The sequence below is a fragment of the Macrobrachium nipponense genome, chromosome 46 (genome assembly GCF_015104395.2).
Source record: "Macrobrachium nipponense isolate FS-2020 chromosome 46, ASM1510439v2, whole genome shotgun sequence".
NCBI classification, from domain to species: domain Eukaryota; kingdom Metazoa; phylum Arthropoda; class Malacostraca; order Decapoda; family Palaemonidae; genus Macrobrachium; species Macrobrachium nipponense.
This window is the reverse complement of record NC_061106.1, coordinates 11,894,352-11,902,568: the sequence shown is the minus strand read 5'-3', so window position 1 is coordinate 11,902,568 and position 8,217 is coordinate 11,894,352. Positions and strand designations below refer to the sequence as shown.

The 8,217-nt window shown below is 47.2% G+C and overlaps 2 protein-coding genes across 2 annotated transcripts; both read left to right on the top strand.

Annotated features, from left to right (window-relative positions):
- The first annotated feature begins 643 nt into the window (after positions 1 to 643).
- Positions 644 to 3,851, top strand: LOC135214639 (uncharacterized). The gene is made up of 3 exons (XM_064248975.1): positions 644 to 778; positions 1,742 to 2,392; positions 3,588 to 3,851. The coding sequence occupies exons 1-3, from the start codon at positions 644 to 646 to the stop codon at positions 3,849 to 3,851; spliced, it is 1,050 nt and encodes a 349-aa protein (XP_064105045.1).
- Positions 3,852 to 4,379: 528 nt separating this feature from the next.
- On the top strand, positions 4,380 to 5,246 carry LOC135214638 (serine/arginine-rich splicing factor 4-like). Its single transcript, XM_064248974.1, has 2 exons — positions 4,380 to 4,884; positions 5,035 to 5,246. Exons 1-2 carry the CDS (start codon positions 4,380 to 4,382, stop codon positions 5,244 to 5,246), a joined length of 717 nt encoding a protein of 238 aa, XP_064105044.1.
- The last annotated feature ends 2,971 nt before the right edge of the window (positions 5,247 to 8,217 follow it).

Genomic DNA, 8,217 nt, shown 5'->3' with positions numbered 1-8,217 from the left:
TACATATTTAAATATTTCTTAGCAAATTAGAATAGCGAAATTATTACAAGAGTCATAGATAGCAAAAGAATCATCGAGATATGAGATAATTTCTATCATTTAATCTTTGTTCCAGTTTTATTAATTAAATTTTTATTCCATCATTTGAGTTTTTGCTTAACTGAAGCGACTTCGCTCGTTCAAAGTGACTATATATATATCGAAACTACAGTACGAACCAGGAACCAGGAGCCGAGAAACGAGGACCAGGAATCACCAGGGACCAGGAACCGAGAAACAAGGGCCAGGAACCAGGAGTCGAGAAACAAGGACCAGCAATCACCAGGGGCCAGGAACCGAGAAACAAGGGCCAGGAACCAGGAGTCGAGAAACAAGAACCAGGAATCACCAGGGACCAGGAACAGAGAAACAAGGACCAGGAATATCCAGGGACCAGGAACAAGGAGCCGAGAAACAAGGACCAGGAATCACCAGAGACCAGGAACCTAGAAACAAGGGCCAGGAACCAGGGTTCGAGAAACAAGGACCACGAATCAATAGGGACCAGGAACCGAGAAACAAGGACCAGGAATATCCAGGGACCAGGAAGCAGGAGTCTAAAAACAATGACAAAGAATCACCAGGGACCAGGTACCAAGAAACAATGGCCAGGAACCAGGAGTCGAGAAACAAGGACCAGGAATCACCATATACCAGGAACCGAGAAACAAGGGCCAGGAACCAGGAGTCGAGAAACAAGGACCAGGAAAAACTAGGGACCAGGAACCGAGAAACAAGGGCCAGGAACCAGGAGTCGAGAAACTAGGACCAGGAATATCCAGGAACCAGGAGCCGAGAAACAAGGGCCAGGAATCACCAGGGACCAGGAACCAGGAGTCGAGAAACAAGGACCAGGAATCACCAGGAACCAGGAATCAAGAAACAAGGCCCATGAGGAAGGAGTCGAGAAACAAGGACCAGGAATCACCAGGAACCAGGAGCCAAGAATCAAAGACCAGGAATCACCAGGGACCAGGAACGAGAAACAAGGGCCAGGAACCAGAAGTCGAGAAACAAGGACAAGGAATCACCAAGGACCAGGAACAAGGAGCCGAGAAACAAGGACCAGGAATCACCAGGGACCAGGAACCGAGAAACAAGGGCCAGGAACCAGGAGTCGAGAAACAAGGACCAGGAATCACTAGGGACAAGGTACCGAGAAACAATTGCCAGGACCCAGGAGTCTAGTAAAAAGGACCAGGAATCACAAGGGACAAGGAACCAGGAATCGAGAAACAAGGACCAGGAATCACCAGGGAACCGAGAAACAAGGGCCAGGAAGCAGGAGCCGATAAACAAGAACCAGGAATAACCAGGGACCAGAAACCAGGAGTCGAGAAACAAGGACCAAGAATCAACAGGGACCAGGAACCGAGAAACAAGGACCAGGAATATCCAGGGACCAGGAACCGAGAAACAAGGGCCAGGAACCAGGAGTCGAGAAACTAGGGCCAGGAATATCCAGGGACCAGGAACCAGGAGCCGAGAAACAAGGACCAGGAATCACCAGGGACCAGGAACCGAGAAACAAGGGCCAGGAACCAGGAGTCGAGAAACAAGGACCAGGAATCACCAGGGACGAGGAACCGAGAAACAAGGGCCATGAACCAACCGAGTCGAGAAAAAAAGGACAAGAATCAACAGGACCAGGAAACCAGGAGCCAAAAACAAAAAACAAAGACCAGGAATCACCAGGGACCAGGAACGAAGAACCAGGGCCAGGAACCAGGAGTCGAGAAACCAAGGACCAGGAATCACAAAGGACAGGAACAAGGAGCCGAGAAACAAGGAACCAGGAATCACCAGGGACCAGGAACCGAGAAACAAGGGCCAGGAACCAGGAGTCGAGAAAAAAGGACCAAGAATCACAAGGGACCAGGAACCAGGAAAAGAGAAACAAGGACCAGGAATGACCAGGGACCAGGAACCGAGAAACAAGGGCCAGGAAGCAGGAGATGATAAACAAGAACCAGGAATAACCTGGGACAAGGAACCGAGAAACAAGGGCCAGGAACCACGAGTCGAGAAAAAAGGACCAGGAATCACCAGGGACCAGGAACCAGGAATAGAGAAACAAGGACCAGGAATGACCAGGGGCCAGGAACCGGGAAACAAGGGCCAGGAACCAGGAGTCGAGAAACAAGGTTCAGGAATCACCAGGGACCAGGAACCAGGAGCCGAGAAACAAGGACCAGGAATCACCAGGGACCTGGAAACAGAAGCCGGGAAACAAGGACCAGGAATCACCAGGGACCAGGAACCGAGAAACAAGGGCCAGGAACCAGGAGTCGAGAAACAAGGACCAGGAATCACCAGGGACCAAGAACCGAGAAACAAGGGCCAGGAACCAGGAGTCGAGAAACAAGGACCAGGAATCACCAGGGACCAATAACCGAGAAACAAGGCCAGAAACCAGGAGTCGAGAGACAATAACCAGGAATCACCAGGACCTGGAACCAAGAAACAAGGGCCAGGAACCAGGAGCCGAGAAACAAGGACCAGGATCATCAGGGACTAGGAACCGAGAAACAAGGGCCAGGAACCAGGAGTCAAGAAACAAGGACCAGGAACCGAGAGACAAGGGCCAGAAACCAGGAGTCGAGAAACAAGGACCAGGAATCACCAGGGACCAGGAACAGAGAACAAGGGCCAGGAACCAGGAGTCGGACCAGGAATCACCAGGGGGACCAGGAACCGAGAAACAAGGGCCAGGAACCAGGAGGCCGAGGAAACTATTGACCAGGAATCACCAGGGGACCAGGAACCGAGAACGAGGGTCAGAATCACCAGGGACCAGGAACCGAGAAACAAAGACTAGGAATCACCAGGGACTCAGAACCGAGAAACAAGGGCCAGGAAACCAGGAGTCGAACAACAAGGACAGGAATCACCAGGGACCAGGAACCGGAAGGGGAGTCGAGAAACAAGGACCTCGAATTACCAGGTCAAGCAGGAAGCGAGGAAGCCAAGGACCAGGAATCACCAGAACGGAACGAGAAACAGGGGTCCAGGAATCACCATTGGGACCAGGAACCGAGAAACAAGGGCCAGGGAACCAGGAGTCGGAAACAAGGACCAGGGAATCACCAGGGACCAGGAACCGAGAAACGAGGGGTTAAGGAAATCACCAGGGACCAGGAACCGAGACGGAGTCAGGGATAACCAACCAGAACCAGGACCGAGGAACAGGGCCTCCAAGGGACCAGAAGGTAGCGAGAACGGAGGGACAGGAAACTCACCAGGGACCAGGAAAACCGAGCCAAACGGGCCAGGAAACCGAGTCGAGAAACAAGGGAACAGGAATCACCAGGGACCGGAAGGAACCGAAGGAACCCCAAGGGCCAAGGAACCAGGAGAACAAGGGAAACCAAGGAACCAGGATCAACCAAGGGAACCCAGGGAACCCCAGGGAAACCAAGGGCCCAGGAAACCGGAAAGGTCCCGGAGGGAAACCAAGGAACCAATGAATCCACCCAGGGAACCAGGAACCGGGAAGAAAACCTTGGGCCACCAGGAACCATGAGAACCGAGAAACCAAGGGAACCAAGATCAAACCAGGGACCAGGTCACCAGGGACCAGGAACCCGAGAAACTTGGGCCAAAGGCCAGGAGTCGAGAAACCAAGGAACCCAGGGTTAATCAACCAGGGACCAGGACAGAGAACAAGGGCCACGAAAACCAGGAGGTCCAAGGAAACCAGGAACAGGAACCAAGGGAGGCCAAAGGGCCAGAAACCAGAGGTCCGAGAAACAAGGGACCGAGTGAATCACCAGGGAACCCAGGAACAGAGGAAACAAGGACCAGGAACATGATCAAATACCAGGACCCGGAATCACCAGGGGACCAGGAACCGAGAACCAAGGGCCAGGAACCGGAACCGAAAACCTATGACCAGAATCACCAGGACAGACCGAAACAAGGGCCAAGGAACCAGGAGTCGAGAACAAAGACTAAGGAATTACCAGGACTAGGAACGAGAAACAAGGGCCGGGAACCAGAAGTAGAGAACAAGGACCAGGATCACCAGGGACCAGGAACCCAGAAAGTCGAGAAACAAGGCCCGCGAATTTACCAGGAACAGGAGCCGAGAAACAAGGAACCAGAATCACCAGGGACCCAGGGACCGAGAAACCGAGGGGTCAGGAAATCACCAGGGCCAAGGAACCGAGAAACAAGGGCCCGGAACCGGAGTCCGAGAAACAAGGCCAGGAATCACCAGGGAAACAGGAACCGAGAAACCAAGGGCCAAGGAACCAGAGGTCGGGGAGGAAACAAGGAACCAGGAATCAAACCAAAGGGACCATGACCAACTGAGAAACGAGGGTCAGGAAAAAACACCAATGGTTACCAGGAAACCGGAGGAAAAAACCAAGGGCCAGGAAACCAGGAAAAAGGTCCCGAGGAAAACAAGGAAACAGGGAGGAACACCAGGGACCAGGAACCAGAAACAGGAACCAGGAGTCGGAAAAGGACGGGAACGGACCAGGAAACACCAGGGAACCAGGAACCGAGAAACCAAGGCCAGAACCAGGAGTCCGTCGAGAAACAGGACAAGGAATACCAGGGACCAGGAACCGAAGAAACAAGAACCAGGAGTCGAGAAACAAGGGGACCGGGACCAGGAACCGAGAAACAAGGCCAGGAATCACCAGGGACCAGGAAACCGAGAAACAAGGGCAGGAACCAGAAGCCGAGAAGCAAGGACCAGGAATCACCAGGGACCAGGAGCCGAGAAACAAGCACCAGGAATCACTAGGGACCAGCAACCGAGAAAAACAAGGGCCAGGAACCAGGAGTCGAGAAAACAAGGACCAGGAATCACAGGAACCAGGAGCCGAGAAACAAGCACCAGGAATCACCAGGGACCAGGAACCGAGAAACAAGGGCCAGGAACCAGGAGTCGAGAAACAAGGATCAGGAATCAGAGACCAGGGACAATGAACGGAAAAATAAGAACCAGGAACCACGAAGCATAAACCAGGAACCAATGATCAGGAAACAGAGACCAGAGTCCAAGAACCATGGGCCAAGAACCACGAACCATAGACAAGGAAACAGGAACCAAAGACCAGGAAACAGTAACTAAAGACCAGGAAACAGAGACCATATGGACCAAGAAACAGGAACCAAGGACCTTGGACCAAGAACCGATAAACAAGGACCAGGAACCACGAATCACGAACCATGGACCAGGAACCGAGAAATAAGAACCAGTAACCATGGCCTAGGAACCACGAACCATGGACCAAGAACCGAGAAACAAGAACCAGTAACCAGGAACCAGAGACCAGGAACCGAAAGCCATTACTTTATCAGATGATAACCATACCAGGTGGTCTTCCTCAATGAGCACTCCAGGACCAAGACGTACTTTTGTCTTCACGAGCGCCATCAACCCCAAGGCAATGATTAAGCAATATCTCAGCATCTGAACAAGAACGAGACCAAAAAAAAAAGTTTTTCTGTCAGTTATCTAATTCTTTAAAATGATATTTACATCAAGTCAAAAATTCGACTTTCCCCATTACCAAAATATATGATGTATCCTTGTAGGACTTGCTACTCAAATTGACCCCTTACATACTTCTCCATGGAATGTCATAATCAGCATCTCTGAAAACAGTGCAAATCTCCGAGTAATCAACTCCTAAAGGAAAAATCAGCAAAAATCCACCTGTGACTACGTCATGTGCTCGAATTGCACTATAGATTTGTCTAGTCAGACTTGCAACCTCAGAAAATCGTTATTCTCCAAATAGCTCAAAAATTCTATACTGACACAAAATTATCCCTAGGAAATCACCAAAGGTACCCAAAAATTGTCCTCGAAAACACAACTCATTCATGATACTACCACAAGTATATAAAACTGCATAACCACCTCGTCGGAATATAAACCACAGAAAACCACAATTCACCCCTCTTGGCTCGTAAAAGCTCAGATCACCGCCAAAAAAAATATAACCACAAGAAAAACGACCGCCAAAGATTATAGCCACAAAAAAAAAAAAAATCAGCCCCAAAACCCCATACACGCAGGGACTACAACGTGTTTATCATCATATTTCTCAGCTTAACAGAAATTTGCCATATTTTCAAACCAATTTTCCACGTAAAATATTGACCTCTGACTCTTACGCCAAAACGCCGCAGTTTGCGCATAATAAGAAAAATAGTAGAAGAAATGAAAGAGAAAAACACGTTTCACCATCGATTTGAAAAAACTAGAAAAAAATGCAACTGCGCAACATTATATTAGTTACCACAACCAATCCTTTTCAGTTTTGATATATGTGTTAATTTCGACCGACCTGTTTTTTCCTTAAGACTACAAATCTGTTTCCAATCTTTTCCTCAATGACTCTAAAAGGACCCTCAAATTTCAGACCCAATTTGTAGTTTAGCTCATTTCTCACATTAATTTTTGGAAATACCTTGTCTCCGACATTGATCTTGGGATCAGATGTTTTGCTATTACTTCTCTCTGCCATATGTCGAGTCAGGGTCTCGAGATTGCGGCTGAGATAACCATGTCTCTCTCTCTCACTGTAGATATCAATGATCGATTGTATCCTCCCCATGATGAGGTATATACTATTTTAATTTCCATCTGCCCATCCGCCTGTGGTGTTTCCGTATGGTAACACTGCGTCCAGGGCTTTAGGTAGTTACATTCAGCTTACATTCAACAACAATAATAATATCCTATTTCGAATATTAACGGTGTAATTCGCATACAGTGAATTATTAAAACAACACTTTTCAGTTGCAAATGTACACCCAGATATCCCTTATTCCTACCTAAAAACTTACACATACCGTACCTATTTCAAGCCCGGGACGCAGTGTTACCATACAAAAGCACCACAGGCGGATGGACAGATGGAAAAAAAAACAGAGTATAGTTAACAGATCGAATGTGCCTCGTGCTGGGCAACCAAACAAAGCTTCAAATGGAGACATTTGAATGGAATCACTAACCATAGTGTTAATATTATGTCTAACAATATCAATATATCTGTCCCAATTTTTATCATTACCACCCACCTACAGTCTTCCTGAGAGCTTCGAGCACTTTCCTGTTTGCTCGTTCACACAACCCATTAGCTTCAGGTCTGTATGGAATCATTGTTACTTTGTGTATCTCCATGACTTCCGCTAAACATTCTAAAGTTTTGTTTACAAATTCTCTGCCATTGTCGGTCAATAAAACCTCGGGTGAGCAATATCTGCAAATACCATTGAAAAATGCTATAGTTACTTCTTCAGCTGTTTTGTGTTAAGTGGAAAAATTTCTACTATCCTCGTAAGTTCATTTATTATTACTAAAAGTACTTATTCGCATATCTAGACTCAACAAATTTCCTAGGATATCCATATGTATTCTCTGTGAAAAGGTCTACTTGGTATCGGATATGACACTAATTTGCATAAAGTTATCCTTAGGTTTGCATGCATTGCATACTGTACAGTTTTTCACAAAATTTTCCATATATTTTCCCATGTTTTTCCAAATGTATTTAGCAAGCGCCTTATTATACGTTTTTTTTTATCCCCAAGTGCGGACTACCGAACCTGCAATGTACTATATCCAAAACCATTAGGACTTTCAGAATTACGATCTGTGTCGTATCTCCTTTACTTTCACTAGTTCTCAATTTATATTTAATTTTCCTGACCAATAGATTACCTTCTAACTCTAAACCCGAAAAAGGCAACTTATAACGTTTCCTTATGTCTAATTCCCCTCTAAGCAAGGCTTTTGCGTCGCCAAAATCTCAATCTCATCCTGCCTTTGCCTCTATGAGACTCGTATCCCATTGTATAGACTCGCTAGTGATCAGCGCAACTTGAGATCCTCCTGTGTCATAAAAACTTCTAGTAAGGGCGTCCGCAGCTACTACATTTAATTTGCCTTCTATATATATTTGAGCTTTGCATCGAAATCTCTGATAGTTAGAAACCATCGAGCTCTTTTAGGCAACAAATCGTGCTTATTAAAAAGATCTAATAATGGCTTGCGGTCGGTAAGGACTTCTACTTTATTCCCCATCAGTAGCATTTTAAAATGAACCAAACTTGATACTATTGCAAAGGCTTCTTTATCTATTGTAGCCACTGATCTCTCATTGCTGCCTTTTGTCCTGAACTTCCTGCTATAAAAGGCTATGGGATGGA

Bases quoted from the DNA above. Each gene is read 5' to 3' on its own strand.
- LOC135214638 (XM_064248974.1), top strand. From the start codon at position 4,380: ATGGTTACCAGGAAACCGGAGGAAAAAACCAAGGGCCAGGAAACCAGG. The intron at 4,885-5,034 runs GCACCAGGAATC...ACCAATGATCAG, and splicing joins AACCAGGAGCCGAGAAACAA to GAAACAGAGACCAGAGTCCA.
- LOC135214639 (XM_064248975.1), top strand. From the start codon at position 644: ATGGCCAGGAACCAGGAGTCGAGAAACAAGGACCAGGAATCACCATAT. The intron at 779-1,741 runs GCCAGGAACCAG...ACCAGGGACCAG, and splicing joins CCAGGAACCGAGAAACAAGG to GAACGAAGAACCAGGGCCAG. The intron at 2,393-3,587 runs GTCGAGAAACAA...AAGGGAACCAAG, and splicing joins ACAAGGGCCAGGAACCAGGA to ATCAAACCAGGGACCAGGTC.